Source organism: Chamaea fasciata, unplaced genomic scaffold (assembly GCF_029207755.1).
Source record: "Chamaea fasciata isolate MVZ Bird 193981 ecotype frontalis unplaced genomic scaffold, bChaFas1.0.hap1 SCAF_5, whole genome shotgun sequence".
Classification (NCBI taxonomy): domain Eukaryota; kingdom Metazoa; phylum Chordata; class Aves; order Passeriformes; family Sylviidae; genus Chamaea; species Chamaea fasciata.
The window spans coordinates 39,432,451-39,456,162 of record NW_027094090.1 but is presented as its reverse complement, the minus strand read 5'-3'; the positions used below and the strand labels follow the sequence as shown (position 1 = coordinate 39,456,162).

Here is a 23,712-nt window from a genome sequence, read left to right as displayed (position 1 = left end):
CATTCCTTGAGCTCTACATCAAAAACTTAGATTTCAATTCAGATCTAGTGAAAAACATCACTGAAAAACTAAAAAATTTTGCAGACTTTGGGCACCTGTTTTCAAAATTCAGCCCAAAAAGCCCTACCTCAGAAAGAATTCAATCCTGAGCTGAATGTTTGCTAGGGGTCTACAGTTCTGTGCTGCATACTCAGAGCTGCTTCTCTAAGCATGTAAAGCACATCAGAACCCAAAACCCAGAAGCTAGACTGATTGACAGCCAAAGTCCCCTAAGAGATCTGATCCCACAGGTGTGCACAGATATCCTTACTATGCAACCACAGCACGAAGTTAAGCATGTAGCATCTCACAAGTGAACTTAAGGATACAAAAGGAGGCAGAAAGTCTAAGCCTGTCTGTGTCGCAGTATCAGACACACAAAGGACGAGGCAGGCAGCAGAAGTCAGGCAGGAAAACTCTCTTTTAATATTTCTGACTCTATTTATATACACGTTTTAAAGAAGGCAAAAGATTGGCTACACAGGTCGCCACCTCTTCGACCTTGTAGGTGAACATCACTATCAATCATAAGACTCCTCCCAGAGGAGAAATATGTAAACAAAGTAGATAATCCTAAATATATACATAGTTTACATGAAGCTGCCTAAGAATCTCCACTACAAAAATGCAAATACTTAGAAGGCAAGAAAACTTAAAACAACATGTCTGCCTTGCTACTAGAACACTTAACCAACCTTTGGACATTTTTGCTGTATTCACAGGGTTCGTACCCACGTCTTCTAGAGGTTTGAGAGGGTGGCTGTGTATAAATCTAGGCACCCAAATCTTTACTCTTAATAGTCTGGCCACCCTATGCTGCAAAGAACTCAAGGACTCAACGACAAGACTGTAGGCTGTGGCTTCCTGCCTTCAGCAGCTGGACCATTCTGTCAGAATGATTTATTTTTTCATGTTGTGGAAACAGCGTTATTGGAATCTTTTTGAAAGCCAGTCAGAGAAAGAGAGGGGACTGAGAAAGCTGGCTTTTAAAATGTTGACTACTCATCTGTGGGAGCTAGTTCCACATTTGTAAATGTCAGATAAGTCAGAGAGCAAATTTAATCTAACATAAAATCCATATTAAAAAAAAGGAAGAAAAGAATACCTCATTTTTATCTCCAAGAATAGTGTTTTCCAGAGTGACAAGTGTTTCCTGCATCTGCACTTTAACTCTGTACTGGGTAATGATTCCATTTGGTTGCTGTGGCTTCCTCCAAATGATTTTAATGTATGTGGCTTCCACTTCTGCCAGTTGTAGATCTGATACAGCACCTGGGACTAAATATTCAAGAAGAAATTTGAGTTCATTAAACACTTGTGATTATTACAAGGTTTTTCAGCACAGTATACAAAGTACAATAGCAATCAAATTTCACATCCTTATCTTCTGAGTTGTCCCTGTGCAGGGCAGAGACTAACTTCACATGTTTTCTTAGCAAACAAGTAGCAGTTCTAAAAATATTCACACTTTTTTAAAACACGTAAGATATGTGTATGAGTATGGTCAGAGACTAAGATGATGTAAACCAGGACAGCTCTACTGAGGATTGAATTTATTCTTGATTGGAATCAAGCAGACCTTTGCTATTTTCCTATATGGAACCTTAAATTTATTTGAAAATGAAAGGTTAGCTGGAACTAGAATGAAGTAAAAAGCTGGGAAAAACAATGTGATACTTGTTAATTTCCCTTTTACAAAATGTTTATATAATCTTATTAAGGTTTACATAATTTTATTTATATTATATATGTTTCTATATGTGTGTATTTATAGATATAAATATATATCTATATAAATTATAGATAGAAATTATATTGTTTATATAATTTCTTCATTAAACATTCAGTCTTAATTATATTTTAATTTCCATAGGACCACCAGAGATAAAATACATTTATATTCAATAGAATGATATTAAGATTTGATACAAAAATAAATTTTTTTCCTAATACATTTCGATAAAAGACAATTTTGAGATTACTTGCATGAGGAGGATTTTTAGATTTGGCATTAAAATAAGACACTCTACGTTATGCTAAAAAACCCCCAAACCCACCAAAATTCGTTTTGGCTTCTGACAGAGCATTTCAACACAAGAGGAGAATGATTGACTGTATTTAGGTAGGTCATCTCTGGAAATTGTCTCTGAGAGCTGCCAAAAGCACGTCATTCAGGAAAGAATGCAATAAATATAGGTTTTCCTCCCAGTGTTGCACCTTAACAACAAACATTGCCAGCAATCCCTGAGGCACAGACTTTCTAAATTCGTGTTGTGTGACATAAACATAAGACAGAAATAACCATCTTGAAACTGCCTCTCTATTACACACCAAATCTCAGTTTTTCCTCCTTGCATCCTCAAATGCTGACCAAGAATCCCGCGCTATCTCACATCCGTGCAAGATTAAACCTCACTCCTACGCAGCCAAGGACTCCGACCTGGTGAGTTGACTATTGGGACCGCAATTCCCAGAGCACAGGGCCGGGGGCTCGGAGGCAGAAGCAAGCACTTGACTGTGCTGGGACAAGACCTGGATGCTGGGCCTGCCTCGGAGCTGCGGTGGCTGCTGAGGGTGGGTCCATCCGAGGCGGGACGGGCCTTGGATGCGGTGAGGATGAGTCAAAGGAGAGGCTCCGCAAGGGACGCGCTGCTCTTTCTTTTCCTCTTGCTGCCATCTAACGGGGGAGAGGGGGCCCTGCCACTTGATTACGGTGTCTAAAATTAACTACTTTCGTTTAGAAAGAAACTACATTTCTTTCACAATCTCTGAAGGCCTATGATAGCAAGTAAATGTACTGACAGAGCATGAACTCGACAAAAACAAAGAAATAAATGACATAATAATATTCGGTGATTTCTTTTCTTTAGTTTTTTGTAATCTTTTTTCATCTCTTGTAGCGCTCTTATACACGTTCTCCCCTTTGCAAAGTACCTCAAAGGCTCTGAATGGAAAGCTGAAGCCCTTTATCATGTCCGATCCATCTGTTTTGCCTCTCTGTGCTTACCATCTGCAGGAGTGAAAACGGTGAGGTTGGTCTTTGGCCCCAGCCCAGCACTTGTCTCAGCACTGACGTACACCTCGTATGTTGTAAACGGCACAAGGTTACTGAACACAAACTTATGGTCTTTTGTACTGTTATCCAGGACGTAACCTGGAATTAAAAACAAAGAGAATTTAGGTCTAAAACGGAAACAGTCCATGGTTACTTTCCAGTATGAAGAACAAATGAAAGGAACCAATTTGTCTGGGGAAAAACTGTCCAGGAATCAACTTCAGTGGAATAACGGTGAATATATGGGGAATAAAAGGACAAAACAACCAACCAAACAAGCCACTGAAAGGAGCTGTGAGTTTGAAGAGGAAGAGGTTTTTAAAAAATGTGTCTTACCTTTCCTGTGTGGTCCCATAAAAACACTAGAACACAGCTTATGTCTTACTTAGCTATGAGCAGTTCTATAATTTCTGTATATATACATGTCTGAGTCCCCAAAAATTTGCAAAAAAAATCAAAACAGACTTAAAGAGTTGATTGCACACTGCATGAGAATGAAATTTCTCCAGAAATCTTTAACAGAAAGAGAAAAAAAAAGTAAAGGTAAGGTATAGAACAATTTAGATAGATAAGCACAGCTACTTAGCTGTGCTTAACCTGTCCTCCTGGAAGACTGAGGAGAAGTTGATTTTCTCCATTCTTAGGAATATCTAATGTGAATTTAACTTTATACTCTTCCTCGTGATGGACTGACTTTTCCCTCAAAATTAATCTACAAACCATTAAAACATATAATACTAAAAAGGGATACATAACACTTCTTTTGACTATCCATTTTTGATTGGCAGGCCCAGAAGAATGTGTAAGGAAATAATCACAAAAAAATCAAAAGAAATGGTAACATCAACTCTGACTTACCAGATGGTCCATACAGCTCAACACTGTAACTAAATTTTCCTGTTACTATGGTTGGTGGATCCCACATCACTGAGAAAGACTTTGCTGTAATGTTGCTCTTGGCAAAATTCTGTGGTGGGTCTTCTGGAACTTAAAAAATATTGGAAAAAAGTCTTTGAACAAAAAATGCTTTATATTAGGATGTCCAAGAACCCCGTATAAGACAATTCATTTTAAACATAAACATGAAATATTCCGAAGGGAAGCCATAAAGGCATATCATTAAAATTACTTAATTTCTGTTTTAAGGTAATTCTCAGGAAAGGTATCAAGAGTGTCAATAGTATTAAAATAATCTCTAAGAGACAAAGGTGAAAAATAAACTGGAAATTAGCCCTGAAATCATTAGAAGAGAAAGTGACAAAAATTTCATTAACCCTAGACAGAGCAGAAAACTAAGGCTATTGACACTCTATCAATAACTGAACATTTCTAGGAGGGAATAAAATTTCTTTTTATCTGAACAGTGCTGTCTATTTTGTATGTGTGAAAGGGAACCAAGTAGCATCAAACCATGTCAAGCAAAAGCCAGAAAGCCAGAATAACATTCCTCTGGAATGCCTTTTTTGTATAGCTCTATTATCACTGTTCCCACTACCTAAGCCATTATAAAAGTGCTGCTCATGGACCGTTGTTTCCAATTTCAGCTTCTCAGTGCATTGCAAGTAATCAAAAATCAACTTCACCTAGTGCTTCAAGATTTCTTCAGCACTGAAGAACTTTCTGCAACAGGTTCAGATTGGCAACATGAGTACAGTTTTCTTTATTATTGCTTATTTCTCTACAAAGGCAAAGCTTTAAGTGCATTTCTATGTACACGAAACACTTATTTTTAGAATATTATGCTTGACAGCTGTCTCCTACATCTTTATTTTCAATTCTTCTACCATTATTCTATTATATGCAGTTCTCAAATTGTCCATAGTTTTTCATAAACTTTGATCTGTCCTGAGCATAATTTTGGTATCTTTGACTCCTAACAATAAGTGAACTCTCACTCACTGTGCATTATTAGATACATAAATATACATACATTTTCAATTGATTCTATCAGGTAAAATTAAGTAATCATGAAAATACAAAAGCATGATACAGATAAAGACAGATTAGGACAGAAGTATCTTGCAGCACAAAATAAAACCTATATTTTTAAGTTTTCACATAAATCTGAGAACTTTATTGTCATTTTAAAGCCTTATGTAATTAATGCACCTGATTCTGGTGTCCGGACAATTGCACTGTCAATGTAGCCTGCTTCTGTGGTAACTGCAGAGACTTCAAAAAGATAAGTGGTGTATGGCCTGAGGTTGGTTACAACAAAGCTGATCGGTTCACTCCAAACAGAGCTCATTTGACTTGGTGCCTCTGTACTTGGTGTCACTGTTGTCTGTGAAAGAACTGTGGATTTCCCAGAAGTAGTTGAAGGAGTGGTAGTACTCCACAAGAAAGATTCACTCTTATCCTATAAATACAAAATATGAAACATAATAAAGTGCACCTATAACCAATAATTGCAAATGCATATAGATAAAAAAAGGCAGACCATCTTTGAAAAAAATTACCCTAAATTGGTTCTCTTTTTTGTACTTCAGTTTCCAAATTTAGGCAGACTGTGGTAATGCATCCTGCCGTAATGCATCCTGCTAGTGACAGTGCTATAATGTCCTGCCTTATTCAAAAAGATCTCAAATCTGACTGAACAGAAGCATCTCTCTAGGTTTCATTTAATTATTCCCAGTTTCTATTTCCAGCATTCAGTCTCTCTCTTGAAAAGAAGTTCTCTAGCAAGGTCCTTTTGCATCACATATGTGTTGCATGTGTGCATGTGAACGCACATGTATAACAAACATATATCCATACATAATGGATAAAAGCAGACAGGTGTTTCTTTATCCATTGTGTCAGGACACAACTCTGAAAAATTGCTAGGCATTGTGGTGACCAATGCTCATGGCTCAGTAGGTGGCAGCCTGCCTCCTCCATGTTGAATTAAATCAGCCTGGTGTCAGGAACCTTTGCAATGCCTAAGATGATCTTCCAAATAAAAACTGAAACCAGAGTTATGATAATTTATGTCATTTTAAACCACTTTTCATTAAAGCACTAAGCATAGGAAATTATAGGAAATTGGGGGGGGGGGGGGGGGCGGGGGGGGAGGAGAAAAGGAAAAAAAAGTTTGATTCCTTGACTTGGAAAAAAAGTTTGATTACTTGACATTTTGACATTTGAGTAAATGCAAATCGGTGCTCAACGTAAGGAGGAAAAAGAGAAAAAAAAATCTAGAAAAGAGAATTTTCTTCAAAAAATTCCAAAAGGATACAATGGTTACAGGTCTGAATTCAACAATAAGAACAATTCAGACTACAACCATATTTTTGAAAATCACTCTGCGAATCATGTTTGGTTTGTATTTTCATATGAGAAGTATTTTAAAAAAATTGAAATGTGATACACAGAATAAAGCATACTTTTAAAATACAAAAAGCATTATCATACTGTATAGAAAATGAGACATCATTATAGTATAACAGTACTATATGTCTGCACTGACAAAAAAAACCCTTAAGTTCTTTGTTTTTTCTAATTAAATAGTGTGTAAAACAAAAAAATAAAAATTTGACAGCTGAAAAAAACAAGAAATTTTATATTTCATTACTTTCTGTTAAAAGGATGCCAAACTTAACCTTTCATAACATTTTTACTTTGATTAAGCTGAACTTTTCAAGCAAAGCATTCCAATTAAACTACTTTGAACAGAAAGGTTTTCTTTCATCTCTTTTATCCTGTCTTGGGACTAGGTTTATAAGGTTTATGGAATCTTTCTGAAAAGCAAGCCTCCACATTTTTATGTCTCAAATTTTAAATGTAAAACCATATTTTGTGGGTTGAGTCTATTTCTAATTTAAAAGGTTTATAGCACTTACATTACATTCTGGTAACCTCCCAGACAGAAGGTCCTCTACTTTAACCAAGACATCTTTCACTACAATTCCACTTCTTGCATGTTTCACACTAATCTTGAAACTAGTTATCTTTCCATTTGGTTGCCGAGGGAGAAACCAGATCAGATTTACAGCTGAAGAATTTAGGGCTTCAACCGTGAGATTCACTACTTTACCTGGAGCTTGAAAACAAAACAAACAAAAGCGGTGAGATAAACTTTTCTTCTCAGCACTGAAAAATAGAAAATTCTTCTTTTTTTTAGAAAATGCCATTTCTAGCTTCCAAATTCTGAAGCAAGCACATAAAAATCATTCACAAACACATGTAAAGTAGCTGATATGCAATCACCTATTTTTCAATCTGGTTTAAGTGAGAAATACAATTATTTTATAATTATTTCAATCTCATAATATACATAGTAAATAGTTTGGTAAATTTAAAAATACTCTTCTTAGAAGCAAGTCATCTACTGTTCCAGAAGTAGAAAAATTTTGCCCATTTTTTTCTGGTTTAGTGCATCTGATAACACTGTGTGTTTTATTTCACTTTACCTGTGTCATCTTTTCTGCTGCATACAGATTTTTGGTAGCTTTAAGTAACTCAATTAAATTGGAATATTCACTATTACTGCATAAATTCTGCTCTTTGTATCAGTGACAGTTTCTGTGGCCCTTTGTCAGAGCATCAGTATTAATGACAGCACAAAGGAATGAGATGCAGGATCTAAATCAGATTTTACATGCTATTTTACATGCTGAACTCTCCTGTGAATTAGAGCCCTGTGGCCCTGTCTTAGTTCTGCCTACACATGGCAGAGTCAGCAGCAGGTCCTGCAATAGCTGCCTTAGTACTAAGCAGAAAAAGCTTTTCATACTCTTTTGAAAAATAAGGCATTCCACAATTACGGACCTTCCACAGGTGAATTGAGACAGCTCCCCCAAGCCTCATATTTAGTGCTTTCAGTCCTGCTAAATCTTTTCCAGATCTTTCACCTCTATTCCCCTCCTCCCAAACCACAGGCTTTATATTTAAATAATTTTATCTTCTGGCTAACTTTCTCGCTTTAGATTTCTCATCTTTATGTTGATTAAGATGTTTGGCTTGCCTCAGTCATCAAAGCAAGAATTAGAACAAAAAAACAGTTGAGAACATAAAAGTATAAATGTTATACCAATGACACATAACTCACCTAGAATCTGAGGAAACCTTCCAATTACATTTATAGTAAGGCATTTTAGGTTTAATAAAAATGTAGACAGAAATGCTTCTAAAAATAAAAAGTTTATGTTCTCACATGGAGAAATCCAGTGCTGTCCTCTGTCAAACATGAGTACATAATAAAGCTCACAGAAATAAGGTTTTTTTCCAGCAGTAATGCATGAAGAATAAAGAATAATGATTTCACATAGATCTGTGTGGAAATTTTACTACTCTTCCTTATATTGGGTTCATAAATTATTGCATTATTTGTGCAGAGTGATGATTACTGCCATTAATTAAGATATCTCACTCTGCAGTTTAAACAGAAAGCTGCCTAAACACAGATGGACAGTCACTGCCTTGGCAGCACAAGTTCTGTATTCCATTGAGACTTGATCCCAAGTGGAGCTCGTCAGCCAAGGCACAACTGCTCCTGGAGCACGAGCGAGATCACAAACACCAAACTAGTACAGATTGTGCAAACTCACAATCTATGTTTTTTAATCTTCAAAGCCACCAGCTCAGATTTTCATTTCAGACTTTTTTTACCTTCAGAATTAATACATAAAGTTTTAATAAAATATATTCTGCGCTGAGCTTCTTAGAACCCATCACTAAACAAATACAGATTGACTCAAGCAGACAATGGCAGAGATGATCCCACAACAAAGTCTGTCTCCTAGAACTGTTGCAGGCAACAGCAGATGGATCCACTTGATAGGTAGCTCTGCTCTGCTGTGGTGACCTTGCCCTCTGGAAGCTGGCTACCTAGAAACTGGCATAGGAAAACTCCAAGAAAAACAGACTTTGTGTGCAACAAACACCCCTATGGGCACACCCCAAATGCTGTTGTTACCAAATAGAACAAAATGAACATTTGGCACTGGGTGATAGAATAAGTATTTTGTTCTAAATGCATTGGAATTTGTTCAAGTATGAAATTTATCATGGAAATTTATTTGAACAAATTAGAGCAGCTTTAATCAAAATAATCAACAGCTTTATTAAATTTACCACTTTCTGCAGTCTGAAAAAGGAAGGGATCGCTAAACACTCCAATACCTGCACTGTTCTCAGCAGCAACCTACAGGAAAACAAAAGAGAATCCACATTAGAAAATCTACCAAACATACAGTTTTAAAGAATATGAAAATCCTAAGGATACACTGAGATACAGCTTTTAGCATTTAAACTATAAGTAAACAAATGAGTATTCCCTTTATAGTTTTGTTGTATAGTTTATGCTCAATGTTTAAATGTAAAAAAATTAAAGGGAAAAAAATGTAACAGCATAAGAAACTGAGAAAACCATATGTGAATATCCATACATCAAAAGAGGATCCCTATTTTATGAGCCCCTATTTTATGCAAAAATCAACAGCAAGAATAACATCAATAACACTCCTTTTTCTTACCACAATACACTTAAACCAGATTCCGCATTCCTATTTTACTTATTATAACTTAAAAGGGTAAAGGGAGAATAAGTTCCCTTTTGCTTCTCTGCCTCCTATAGGCTAGAAAGAACAGGTCAACCTTCCTCAAAGCAGAAACCCAGAGAAAGCATGTCTTTTTGCAGACAGGCACTGGGTCAGGGGACTGTAGATGCACTCTATAATGGAGATGCTTCAGTGCTCACCATCATGGACAAGTCTTCCCACAGAAGTGCAATATATCAAGAATTTGGTAGAATTTGTGGAGATAAAACAACCATGCCATTTGCTCTTCAATACAGGGTTTGGTGACAATTCAACTCAGTGAAGGGCCATGGCATTCAACACTTAAAAAGAATGAGGAAGGAAGTCTAACTTCTTATTTTGAAAAGAAGTAAAAGGGATAACAAAAGGTAAACATGAGTAAAATTCCAACAGTGACGGTGAGAGGTGTTGGAAAGAAGAAGCAAAGTGAAAAGCTCTCCAGCAAGGTTAAAGCTGGAAATGTCAGGCAGCAAAGATGTGGCCATGGGGTTTAGGGAGTTGACCATGCAGACTGTGGGGAATGCAGGGTGAGAAGGGGTAGGTGTGCAAAACTAAGTGTGGATCACTGTAGAAGTGACAGACAGCACACAGAGGGTAACAAAGGGAAACAGAAAAGAGAAGGCATCAGGCCAGAAAGGGAAACTTGTTCTAATCACTTCTTGGCACGAAACAGTGTGTTTTACAAAGACTGTAAAGATTAAACAAAAGGGCAAAACTTCAACAGACAAACACAGTAAATGAATATAAGGTAGCATCGAAGACTTTATCTAGGATGTCAAGAAGAACTTGTGTCACTGGCTAGCTCCGTCCTAAGCCACACAAACACATGCACACCTACCTCATGACTACAGCCAACCCTACCTACTTATGCTTCACAGGGACAATGACTTGAAACATCTTTAGGCATCGATGAATTCTACAGTAATTGCAACCGCTGAGGAAATTGACTGGAGATCTTCAGGGGCTTGACATGCAGTCAGGAAATTCTGACAGTATTTAAATTACACTATATAAATCTTAAGGTATGTCCTCACCTAAACGTTGCTTTTATTACTTCATCTCAAGGTAAGTATTGTAGAAGAGTTCAGAAACAAAACTAGCATTAAGATAGACATGGAAACTCCTACCTCATATGTGCAGGTTCAAGGCAACTGAATGGAATGAAGCAAATCAACACATAATTTAATTTAATTCTTGGTATTGAAAAGAGGTACCTCTACAAGGTTCTTATGAAAGAGTAAAGCAGGCAAAGAATTGCTTGGGAAACATTGCCAAGAGAGTAGCAGGTAATTTCTGTCCACCTGAAGTCATCTATAGTTGAAGAGTTCAGAGACGGATCAAGAGGCCTAATCTCAATACAAACAAGTTCCATATATGGAAGACATGCTTTTTTGGATCTGGCTGAGATGATTTAGTAATCTACATGTAATATACGAAGGACAACAGTCATTTGAAAGATTAAATCTCAAAATAAGAAAGAATTTAGACATTTCCAAAAATGCTAATCTTTGGTTTTTATGTTTTACCATATAATGCCATATGTTAATGCGAGTATCAGTAGAAGAAGGTACATTTCAGTGCAAGTTTGACTGGAACACTTTTAAAGTAGATTTTAGAAACACCACTCATATAAACTGAATTAAACAAATATCTCACTAATATACTTTGCTATATGGCAACATTAAATAACATGGTCCCTCAGAAAACTCTACAGGAACCTATTATAAACTCACACAATTTACAAAAAATCAGAATTCAAAATACTCAGAGGTATTTGTAAAGTTTTTACCATAATTTCATAAGTTGTTCCCGGGTTAAGGCTGGTGAGAAGAACTTCCAAACTATCAGGTTTTGTTGTGACCTGTGTATAAGCTGTTTGCATCCATGGGCAGACTTCTTTATATTTAACAACATAGGAGAGAATTCTCCCATTTGGATAGAGTGGTGTGTTCCATGACAGCAGAATCCCAGCAGAACCCACTCTTTCACCTGCAAGGAACACAGGTGGCCCAGGATCTAAAAAAAAAAAAAAATAAAATAAATTATAAATATATATGGACACACACACATACACACACACAGGCATATACATGTAAAAGAATTTTAACTAAGATTCATGAGAGTGGAGACACATTCACAGATGCTATAGAGAAATTAAATCATCTGCCAGCATAATCTCATAAAACTGCTGAAAACTGATGTACTTCTGAATAAAAAGCTTTTTTTTCTGGCTAGAATATTTCCTGTTAGAAATTATTAGGTAATATTGGAGGACCATAAACACTCCTTTATAAGAATGTGAAAAATGCATTGCTCAAGATCTTTGTTAAAAAAACAGAGTTTAATGCCAATTTGACATCTGACATATTCTAGCACTCAATTAAAGTCTACTCTCTTAAAAAACACATCTGCTTTGGCTACATTTTTTTGGAAATGGCTCTGAACGTTTCTTTATGTATCACTATGGATATAAATCAGAGTCTGGATATTATTACATGACACAATAGAAAATTTTTCAAAAGCTTGTAAATTCTTAAGCTCACATAGAACACTTCAGATTCAGTGTTTTTTTAAACAGTTAAAGAGGATGAAAAGTTTTAATGACTGTTCAAAATTGATTATAAGTTACTGGACATTACTGTGCACAGAATAAACATAAGAAAGTTTAAAAAATGAACAAAATTTCATCAATCACTTTTGACTCACTTGTCACATTTGTTGTCACAGTTCTACTTGCAGGTGAACTATAGACTGAAGAAGAAACTGCAGAAACGGAAACACTGTATGTTGTTCCAGGAATAGTATTGGAAAAATCAGCCTGAAATAGGACATAGATTTATTTAAGCCCTTTATGAAGAATCACAAAAATGAAGTCATTCCCCTCAAAAAAACAAAGCCTAAACAAACAAACAGGAAAAAACCCTACAAAAAAAAAGCACAAAAAGCCCAGAAAATTTTGAGCAATTCATTACTAAAAATAATGGTTTACGTCTGTTAGCTACAGTATTTTGCTCTCAACTACCCTTCATAAGATGTGTACAACATTCAACATTAAAGAACAACAAAGTTAACTATTAATTTTATCCCAGAGTCCTCTATCAATGTATCTACAGAGGTTTTTCTGTATTATCATCACCAAAGTAAATATGAAGCATTATAAAATTCCTTTTTGAAAGAATGAACAAAAAAGCAACCTGAAAAACAAGTTTTTGACCCTTAAATGAACCCATTCCTTTCAGTAACCATAATTATTAACTTTTTTATCAAGAAATTATATAAAATACCTGTATCTTTGCAGTTCCAATGAAAAACAAAAACAAAACATCCAGAACAACCATTATTTCTGTTAATATTATATGTTCCAGACAGCAGAATCAAAAAGTGCTCCTATGTCTTTTTGATGGTTTAGCAGTGAAACGCTGCCTGCATTAATGATTTAAGCAGAGATCTTCCTGGCAAGTACACAATTAATGAGTCTGTACTACTCAATAGCTCTGCCCTTCCCTTGTTAAACTATTCATGAACCCTTGGATGACGGTCTGTGTCCTTCTAGTGGACTTTAAAAAAGGAGTAAGTTCACTACCTGTTGTTAGGTAGCAAACTGTGGATGCTGAAATTTGTTGCCATCCGACCAATTTTTCATTAATGCTTTCATATTCATATATATATTAAACAGCTAAGGAGAAAAGCTTGAATTCCTCATCAGCACAGCGCATAAGGAAAAGCCAGCCCTGCTAGTCCTGTAATAAAAGCACTTACTTGATACTCCCTAAGTCCAAGATCTAGGATAACAACAGAAGCATGATTAGGAACAAGATCCACATGAAATCTGTCTACAAGTCCATACGGTAGTCTCCAATAGAGTGAAAAAAAATATGATGAAACATTGAAGAATTTAAGACCTTCTGGCTTTGCAGGTTCTGGAAGAGAATTGTGGAATAAAAGACATTAATGTAAATAATTTCATTTAAAATATATTAGTAGTTACAAGTGAATGGAAAAGCATCCAAGAAGAGTTTACTTTCTATACAAAGGATTACTCTGGATATGGCAGCATGTGATCCTACAGCTGCTACACTACCTGGGATTTGGCTGATGGCCTCACAGCTATGTTGGGTGCCCGTTCACAGGGAGCAAGCTCAAGTGTCTCTGCACAGTGTTCAGTTAACAACAAAATCTCTGCACAGTCCTGAAGTTTCTGCTGTCATCAGCCTTAAAGTTAACACTACTGCTGACATAACTACTGCTATAGTTGAAATTCAAGATATAGCTAGTGTCTGTTCTGCTGCTAGCCACAGGGTTCATAGCTCTTTTATACTCATATATTTGGAATCCCAGTAATTCCATCAACTGTAGTCAGTTAAGATCCCAAAATCTGCATAGTTTACTACTTTTATTTAAGCCAAATTTCCACCTGCTCATATCACAACATCTCATTTTCTTCTTCTTTTAAAAGCACCTTTGTATGTGTATTATTCACTCTAAGCCTAATTCATAATGAATCAGATTTTAAATTCTTCAGTAGGTCATTAAAATATTATCTACATATAAGACAGTATAATTTGTTAACCTGTACAATCTCTAGCCATGTTCATCTGTTTTCTTTCTACTTTGGAACTCATACACAACGATCAGCTTTCCCCAAGCTCATCTCTCAGAGCAAGCGCAGTCAGGGATATTCTTTGTCTCATTTCAGATTCACCCTTCCACTCAGTCCTCTGCCTGCCTTTCTAACATGGTTCCTCCAAATTCAGACTAAATCTTCTAAATCTTCTAAATCTAAATCATACTGTGCAGTCTGAATAATGCATAGCTTCAACTCTGAAAGATTTCCTTTCCTTTCTTATTTGCTATAAATCTGCTAAGATTATATATCTTTGATAAACTCTTTACACAGACTATGCAAAGTTGCAGAATTGCTTCGAACAGATTGCTCCAGTTCTGCTATCAAATAATCTGAAATATTAATATATCCAAATAGAAACTTTAGATTTCACATTCCATCTGCATTTGTCTCACATGTATGACTTTTAACTCATGGTTTTATTTTGATATTAACAGAATAAAAATATATATTAATAATATATGTGGAGGTGTGCAAGTTTAACTGGGAGCATAGGTTCTCCCTTTTAGTGTCCTTTGAGTCCTACTGCTCTCAATGGTCCTATTATTTGCATGGATCTCAACTTCCATTAAAGCTGGATTTAATGCTTATAGGGGTCTTCTTGTACAGACCCACAACTAATAAAAAAAACCCAACCAAACAAACAACAAAACCCTACTGAAATAATTGTGAGGTAAAATTCAGGTTGTGTGTAACTCTTGGCAGGATAAGATCCAAAATACTAAAAACAGTCAAAAGAAATGCAGCACAGCTAAAGACATTATGTTTATGACAGGTATTACTAAGTGCAGGTTGAATAGGGTATAAATAATATATACCCACAATGGCAGCAAACTATTACATGTGAGATCTCTTGAAGTTTCGGTGTTATTCTAGAGAGTTGGATGCACACAGATAAACATGAACTGTTAGGGACAGCTACCATATACTGGCAGAGGAAGTAGGAAACCACACTGACCTGTTACAAATTCAAGGAAAGCAGAAGCTCCTTCAATATTTCCTTTTAGTCTTTTCAGTGTGAAATTATAAATGCCCCCAGCAGTCAGGTCAGTAACACTGAAGTTAGTCATTGTTCCTGGAATTCTGAACTTTTTTATACAGGTGTTGTTTGATAAAGATGCTTTATAAGAGGTGAAGTTAGTCTTGGTTGGATTCCACATTACAGTTGCAGAGGAAGTATTTACCATTTTTAATGTCAGACCACATATCCCAGCAGGTTCTATGGTAAAAATTAATAAAGAGATTAATAAAGAAAAAAAAAATCCCTAGCACTTAAAACATGAGAAAATAACAGCTTTTAAAAATAAATGGTTTTACTTAAATGAATGTTTCGAGACTTCAAAACATCATGAAATATGGATACAATTTTTAGAACTTTTTGTATGGATATACAGGAAACAGTGCCATTATGTTGCACAGAGTAAATAAAACCTGGGGATGTACTTCCTGCATGCATTATGAAATTCATGGAAGAAAATTTCAATTTTATCAAGTCTTCTCTAAGACCAGTAACATTGCTCACTGGTACAACAGGATGAGAATGGAACACTTCATAAGCAGAAGTAGAGATTTTAGTCACTCCAAAGTTTTCTAAAATACATTATATGCCACACAGTTTCAGAAAACTGTTCATCTGCTCACTTAGAGACACAGTAAATAGGACAGTCTCAGTGATTATCACTTTTTTTCCTTTTTAAATAGTATTTTTTATTATATTAAGATTCCTAACATCACAGATAATTCCCTAATAACACTTCCATTATTCTGTGCAGCACGGCTGCTTGGGAAAGAAAAATGTTTCCATTTATCCTAAAAAGTGAATCTCCCACATAATTGGTTTATCTTGCTTGAAGCTTTATGAAAAATACTAATTAACATATGCCTATTACTCAGCATGAAAAAAGTCCTAATGGTTTACTATTAAAATTATAGAGTAAACTTTCCATAATCTAGGCATACTCAGGACCCATCCACAGTTCTCTTGAAAATATTTACCTGAGAAAAAAAAGCATCTTCAGGAACACGATAACGAATATTCTGCTGCACATTTCATTCACAAGAATCTACAGGACTTCTTCTGGTTTGCTTTTTTTTCAGAGATTCACTTATCTTTGAGTAACTAAGTGCAGAGCCTCCTTGACAATTAACTGAGTTCAGGAGTTACAGTCCAAACAAGCCACAGAATATCCATCAAAGAAGAGAGGAGGTCTATGACATGCATGTGTATGAACCTGCAAGTTGATTAATTTTCTGATTACAACTAGCTGCTCTTTATCTGCATTGGCAGTCCAGAATTCAATATAAATCTTCTTCAAATTTATGCCACAAATTAATTTCCCTCTTTTTTTATGTTGTGTCACAGGACCATTGGAAAATACATGTTGGCTCAGAGACAGAAAATGAGTGCAAGATACTGGTTTCTGGACCTTGTTAAGCTCTCTGAAGCACAATTCCTGCTACTGTCTTAAACGTTCTGTGTCCTTGCACAGGAGAAATACTCCAGTCTGAGACCATGGGCTTGCAAGAACTTAGGAGATACAGAAACAATTGTAAACAAAATGCAAGATAATTGTGAAAATATAGGAAGCCATCGTGGCAAGGTCTTACTTTTTTAGAGCTGGAAGGTTTTTTCAAAGAGCTATTTTCAGCCATGTCTAGGCTCCTAAACCTAAATCCAGCGAGTTATGTACAAGGCTCCTATTTAAACAACTATGACAAGAAGCACAACTTTCCTCCCAAAGCTGGGAGGAAAGTTTTCATTTTGAACTCCGTGACCTTTTTGAGTTACTTACAAACAATGATTTAAATGTTTCTGAGCACTTACTTGTTTTCAAAACGACAATTTATAAGGTATTTTCTTACTTGTGATGACTTTTTTCTCCACAGCCACAGAGGAATCTGAGTCTTTAATTGTCCTTAACTGAAAAATGTATTCTGTCCCAGGGGTCAGATTTTTCACTACAGCTCTGCTGCCATAAATAGCTCTGGTAAGCAGCTTTTCATTATTCATCAGACAATATGAAAGCTATCAAAGCAAAAGAATTCCTTATATTATTCAAGTTCACAAAAGAAATGCTCAGAGATTTTATTGTACCTGTTAGTATACAAATATTTAGAATGTTTTCCACATTGTAAATATAAAACGAATCAAGGAGCTTTATATTATGTTCCACCAATGGGGAACTCCAGCATTCCTTAATAACCCAGAAGAGAAACCAACGACTCTAATATTTAAAAGTAGACGGAGGAAGCAAAGTGAAGTCGAGGCTTACAGGTTTTTGCTCTTGAAGGATAATAAAGTGTACTCTGACTGTTCAGTCTCACAGCTATGCTGATGAATTGTACAATTAAGTAACTCTGTACCTTTCTGGCAAAAAACCCAACAACAACAACAACAACAAACCAACAAAACAAACAAACAAAAAAAGAGTAAAATAGAGCAAAACAAAGAAAAAAAACCACTAACACCTAAAACTATTCAACCAAAAATCCACCCATGCATTGTTCAGAGCTGAGATTCTGAAAAGACTCCCAAGGAATCAGTCACTCTTCTCACTGCTGTACCTTGAAAATCCATCTATTAAGAGCCACTGCAGAGAATAAAAGAGCTGGAGATATCAAGACATTGAAATCGGGGGACTTAACTCCTAGAGTCTGTGAGGATTCCTGCTGACCCTCCAGACAATTCTAAGGTGACAAAAAAAAATTCCTGCACCAATTCTTTCTGTGGATATAGAAAAGTGTCTCTACAGACTGGTTCCTAACTGCAGTAGCGAGAGGCAAGATGCAGACTGTGCCTGCCCTGCAGAGGAGGGCACTGGGCAAGCACCTCCAACTAACAACACACGTTTGTCAGGCATGGGTCCTAGTACTGAGACCAGGTAGGGTTGCAGCTGCCTACGATGCGTCCTCTCCTGCCACTAGTCATTTCCTCCAGTGGAAGGGGGATGTTGTACACATGGCAGTGACCTGGAAGCACTGGGGTTGGCTGCTATTCATCTGGGGAGGGGTTTAGCTGCTATTCATCTGGGGAGGAATGACCCTTTCCCCCCTCTGTCTATTTTACCAGCACAGCGACTGTTTATACAAACAAAATCTTGGAAACTGTCATCACCTTATTAGAATTACAGCACTGCAAGATGCTAGAAGCAAAGCTATACATTAAAGATTTACATCTAGTATAAAGAAGTTAGGAAAGTACCTTTTGTGCACTCTTTGCTTTACAAACTACAATATATTGCATAGAAATTTGGTGAGGAGGGATGATTAATTTTAAATGATTAGTAAAGCGATCCCTTTTATGCAGGGGCACCTTACTAAGCAACCAGTCTACGAAAGCCTTTCTCATTAAAGATTTAAGGATAAGCTCATTTATACAGACAAAGAACTGTCTAATGTGTCTGCTTGCTCTGTGAGATGCTGAACAACAATACTGTGACATAAAGATCAGTATTACAGATGACAATTATTTTCCGCAGGGTGGCAAAAATAGCATTATCATATTCAAAAGTGTATCTGAACTGGTTCAAAGCATGAACAAAATAATTAAATTTAATTTTAAAATTTGTAAATATGCTCCAGGCTGCACCAGCAAATTGTGTGAGAGGTTAACTGACTGTTCTTATCCACTGAGATCAATGCAGTTTTACACTAATGAACAGAAAAGAAATGTCAGGAAATTATCTCAAGGATACTAAGATTTCAGGTTTAGGTAAGGATATAATTGAAGCCATGGGAGAGCAGAAGGAAAAGAATTGGGTACTGTAATATTGGCTAAAAACCATGTGGACCACTAAAATAAAGTACTTTGTCTCATGATAGTGCTATGTACCAATGAATATCCCATTCAAGTAAGTTAATTGTGAAAAATTACACCTAGAAATCCATATTGATTCAAGTGATGTGTTAAAATAGCAGTATACTAAGCTTTGTTGACCGCATTTTGATACAGTGGCTACAAAATGCTAAGGATAATACAAGACAGACTGCAAAAGCCAGGATACAAAAGAGAGTCTTGCTGCATGTCACAGTAAAACATGAACCATGCTATTTAAATGCTATTCTGGAACATTTTTTGAAAGAGAACAGAAATTACAAATGATGAGAAACTGAAAAAATCGAAGTTTATAAAATCACAAAAAGTATGGGTATGCTGAACAGGGAAGTACTAGCTATTTCTAATGCATAAAGAACCTAAAGAATAACAGGTTAAATAAAGAAGTGCATTTTTTTAAAACAGGGCATAACAAAATTGTGAAGTGAAAATAATGAAAAAAAAAAAGGGAATTGCCAGTTTTTCTTTATGTATATATAATTTCATTGAAGAAATCCCTAAACTGATTACTGCCCGAGGCTGGAAGGGCAGTATCCAAGGTTTGCAGTTTAGTCTAATGAATTGCTATATTTAAAAACCCCCACACAATTATTCTGTAACTTTCTAAACAAAACATTTACATTCTTCTGTAAGGAAGGTGGTTTTTATTTTTCTCTTCAGTTAATTTAATTTGCATTACAAATTTCAACGGCTAAGAAAAAAATATCATATCAGTATGATTTTTTCTTAGCTTTTCAAATTTGTTACATTCAGCCCTTGACCTTTGAACTTTACTTCACATTAGTTGAAAAATTAATTTTTGAGAGCTATTAAAAGTATGATTTTTAAATAAATTTTAAAATTGTTATGTAATAGGAAGTACACATTTAGCTGGCCTTTTACAATAGCAGTATTCCTTGCAATACTTACATGAGTTATAAAAATAAACATTTATTACTGGATTTGCAGCCCATAAAGAACAATAATTTAATCGAGAAATTACAAAAAATATTTGTATCCATTTCTTCCCATTCCCATTTCACCTGAAACATATCAAATCCTCCTCTTGGTAGTTTCCAAGAAAAATAGACTGTATTTTCTTCTTGTCCAAACACTTGTATATCTGATGGTGGATCAGGACCTGAGGATGTAAAATTTAGATTTTAAATAATCAGTATTTATTGTAAGGAAGAATACATAGCTTTAGTTCATTATTTCATAGTTCCATCTAGGAAGAGATTTCATTTGTATTTAAAAAGAATTCCAAATAAATGAAAATCATCTCTGACATTAGAAACAGAATCAGAAATAAAGTCAACCTTTGCCAATTTTCATGGAAAATTTTTATCATCCTAACACTACTGCTGATTCAGTTAGTGGTGAAATCCTACTTAATGTAGAGGAAACTTAACATTTAAAAAGCTTTTATATACTTAGCCACTTTTAAAGATGTTTAGATTGAAAAGAAAATCTTAAAAGAATTCATTCTGTCATTGTTAAGATGCATTTATTTAATAAGAAATAGATTTTCTTAGAAAACACCTTAAAATATAAAAACCTTAACTATCTGTAACTATGAAAAGTCATTAATAAACTGAACCTACAGGTGCTGATCTTGAGTACAGTAGGGCGACTTCTTTTTAATCCATTGGTTGTCACAATATTGACTAAGAAATCAGTGCCTGGCAGAAGATGCTCAAATTTATGCAGTCTACAAATATGAAAAGAAGAAATTTATTTACAATTCTAAAAAAGCATGTATGTTCATATGTCAATTCTTTATAGTTTTATGGATATTATTTACACATGATGTGTTTATATGCTTGTATCTTGTGAGTCAAAAAAAAATGTAGTACTATAAAATCTTTAATAGTGTGCATTACACTACGGTTCACAGCAAGTTCCAGTACTAGAAAGTTTTAAAGTATTGATTTAAATATCCAGAGTGGCACACAGGTTCTACTGGTGCTCACCCCAATGCAGTATTTTGTTTGCTCTTCTTCGCATAAACATATCATATAAGAATTGCAATTTGATTAGCAAATGCAGTTCTTAAAATACATGGGCAATTAAACCCTCAAATACATATAACACATAAAAAACAGCACATGCTACTCATTTTAAAGAGCCAGGGAAACAGCAGCTTTGAGTTCAGGTCAGTTATATTTAAAGTGTAATCATCATACCTCACACCAGAAGGTAGCATTTTCTTCTCATTGAAGACCTTACTGTTTATTGAAAGAACATATCCATCAAACATACTTTGGGCTGGTGGCCAGGAAACAGTTATTGATTCAGAGTCTCTGCTACCGTTCAGATATTCGACTGCACTTGGTACTGTGTGACAACAAAACAAAATGCATTCATTCAAAAATACATTTTAAACACATTTCTTTATGACAGGACTCTCATCATCAGCATGCAATAAAAACTCCACATGAATGATGTCATGTTCTTTCTTATCTCAAGGACATACAGACTACTACCACTGCAGAAACCTGTACAGTGACTTTTGTTATCCAGGAAATCCAGACTCAAGCTCTGTAATGCTGCTTAGTGTAGTTCTGGAATCACTGATGTGGAGTTCCTCAAAAATGGACAATTTCTCTAGAAAAGAAATGTCAGTATAAGAGGTAACATACTATGCTGACACCTTATCTTTTATTCAACAGCGCCCAAAAGGAAATATCTGCAGAAAAAACAAGAATTGCATAGAGTAATAATTCCTTTCAGTAGTCCCCCAGACTGCAGTTTTGCAGCCCAAGGATTTCAGGAACCAAAGGTGATTTCTGTTTCTATGTAGTAAATCTCAGCAGATTTTTCTTTTATGAATGTCTTTGGTCTCCACTTGAACCTATGACCACAATCATCAGACAAAATACCTTGTGGTAAGAAGTTCTGCAATTTATCCACAAATTTAATAAACAACCATTTGATTTTGCTTCTTTTCTACTTTCTGTATTCTAATTTCAAATCCTTAGTTCTTGAAAAGAAAATATCAGAGAATCATGATTTACTTGCTCCATAATTGCCTCTCTTTTATTTGTTCTCTCAAAATGATTTTACATTGTTCTTGCATCAGTTTTAACTCAGTGGTTCCTTAAATGCAAAACATTACATATCTTTGATCACATATGCTGAACCTTTTCAATCACATGTTCTACGCTTGATTTTTTCACATTAGTGATCTTTCGAGGAAATTATAACATGCCAGATCTAATAGCCTCAGAGGCTGTGTCAACCAGCTAGAAGTACTAGCATAGAGGAGAACTACACTACTGAGAATCAAATGTCCCAACCCAAAGTAAAGCTAAATGCAGTAATGCTCAAATTTACTTGTGAGGTAAGGGGAGGCCAATGAGAAAACTAATTTAGTTCTGGTCACTTCAGTGTGTTCAAAGTCATAAATTAGGAAAAAAATTAAAGCATTAAAGAGAAGTATAAAAAAAATTGTTTCCTCTAATATTGGTAGCCAGACACTATGCAAGTATCAGTTACTGGACTGTAGAGCTGCTTGAATCAACATGAAGTTAACCTTGGTATCTCACTGTACACAGGGGCAATATTGAGATTCTTAATGGTCCCTTGCAGTTAAAGAATAAGAAGAAAACTGCAGAGATGGTTGAATTACTCTTTTTTGTTTGAGACAAAAATAAAATTTGAGAATAAAGCAAGACATATGGATGGAGTTAAACAAACACTGAATTTGACAACATTGTGGTCTTACCTGTCTCTATTTCTTTTGTCACAAAAATACTGTCTCTGAAACCTTCCTTCTCTGTCCTAATTGCAAAACTGTACAGCTTGCCAGGACTAAGGTTGGAAAACGTTGCTGTTTCTTGCTTGACCTTCTGGACCTAGAAAACCAAATACTTTCACAGGTCTGCTTACAAAATTTGTTTATTGAATATAAACGGCACATCCAACTATTTTAATGGGGAATAAAGCTTTTTGTTCAGCCTCTGACTACTTAATACAGGACTGGAAAATATCTGCAGTGTGTATCCACAGGTGGTGCTCTACACAGCATACCTTGAAAGCACTGGCACAATTAGCACAGGTAACCTCGTACTGCTCGAAATCGCCACCAGCGCGGTCCCAAGTGACCTGTATTGAAGTGTCAGTGACATCACCCTCTCGTAAATTCAGGGGAGCTGCCAGACCTGCAGGTGAACACAAAACACCTCTCTGTTCAGTCCCAGTCGTTGTTCAATCTAACACTTCCTATCTCCTGGGGAGACATAAAAGTGAAGATAATCACTAACAGACTAACAGAGGGCAAAATCTGATCTCAGGAGTGCAGACACACTGCAGTAACAAAATAGAGAAGGAAAAAAAAAATAGAGAAAGAAAAATATATAGTAATGCCACTACGTAAGAAAAATTGCTTGTGTTATTATCTTAAAATTACATGATGTTGAAATTACATGAGGTTGAAATTACATTGCTCCCTGAGGACAGAGCTGGTTCCTCCAGGTGGGAAAGTTCTCTAGGATGAAGTTAATCCCTCCAATAGCACCACCACAGTGGTTAGAATGTACCTAAATTTTGTCAAAAGGCTCAGCAAAACTGGGTAGATCAGGCTAGACAAATATACTTCAACCCTTACTAGTATAGTCTTGTTAGGTACAATTCAGATCACATTACAGGAGAATTTTCACTC

General features: G+C 35.7%; 1 protein-coding gene across 1 annotated transcript in view; it reads right to left on the bottom strand.

The window, feature by feature from the left end:
- The window catches only part of PTPRQ (protein tyrosine phosphatase receptor type Q), a 125,683-nt gene that overhangs the window by 88,046 nt on the left and 13,925 nt on the right, over positions 1–23,712 (bottom strand). The window contains exons 11-26 of the mRNA XM_066183309.1: positions 23,082–23,212; positions 22,777–22,906; positions 21,236–21,386; positions 20,654–20,760; positions 20,093–20,190; positions 17,099–17,261; positions 15,195–15,455; positions 13,372–13,532; positions 12,319–12,430; positions 11,402–11,628; positions 9,149–9,218; positions 6,916–7,115; positions 5,204–5,453; positions 3,953–4,081; positions 3,047–3,193; positions 1,145–1,317 (exon numbers count right to left, since the gene is read on the bottom strand). Coding sequence (XP_066039406.1) covers positions 1,145–1,317; positions 3,047–3,193; positions 3,953–4,081; positions 5,204–5,453; positions 6,916–7,115; positions 9,149–9,218; positions 11,402–11,628; positions 12,319–12,430; positions 13,372–13,532; positions 15,195–15,455; positions 17,099–17,261; positions 20,093–20,190; positions 20,654–20,760; positions 21,236–21,386; positions 22,777–22,906; positions 23,082–23,212 — 2,510 coding nt within the window. The remainder of the gene's footprint in view (positions 1–1,144; positions 1,318–3,046; positions 3,194–3,952; positions 4,082–5,203; positions 5,454–6,915; positions 7,116–9,148; positions 9,219–11,401; positions 11,629–12,318; positions 12,431–13,371; positions 13,533–15,194; positions 15,456–17,098; positions 17,262–20,092; positions 20,191–20,653; positions 20,761–21,235; positions 21,387–22,776; positions 22,907–23,081; positions 23,213–23,712) is intronic.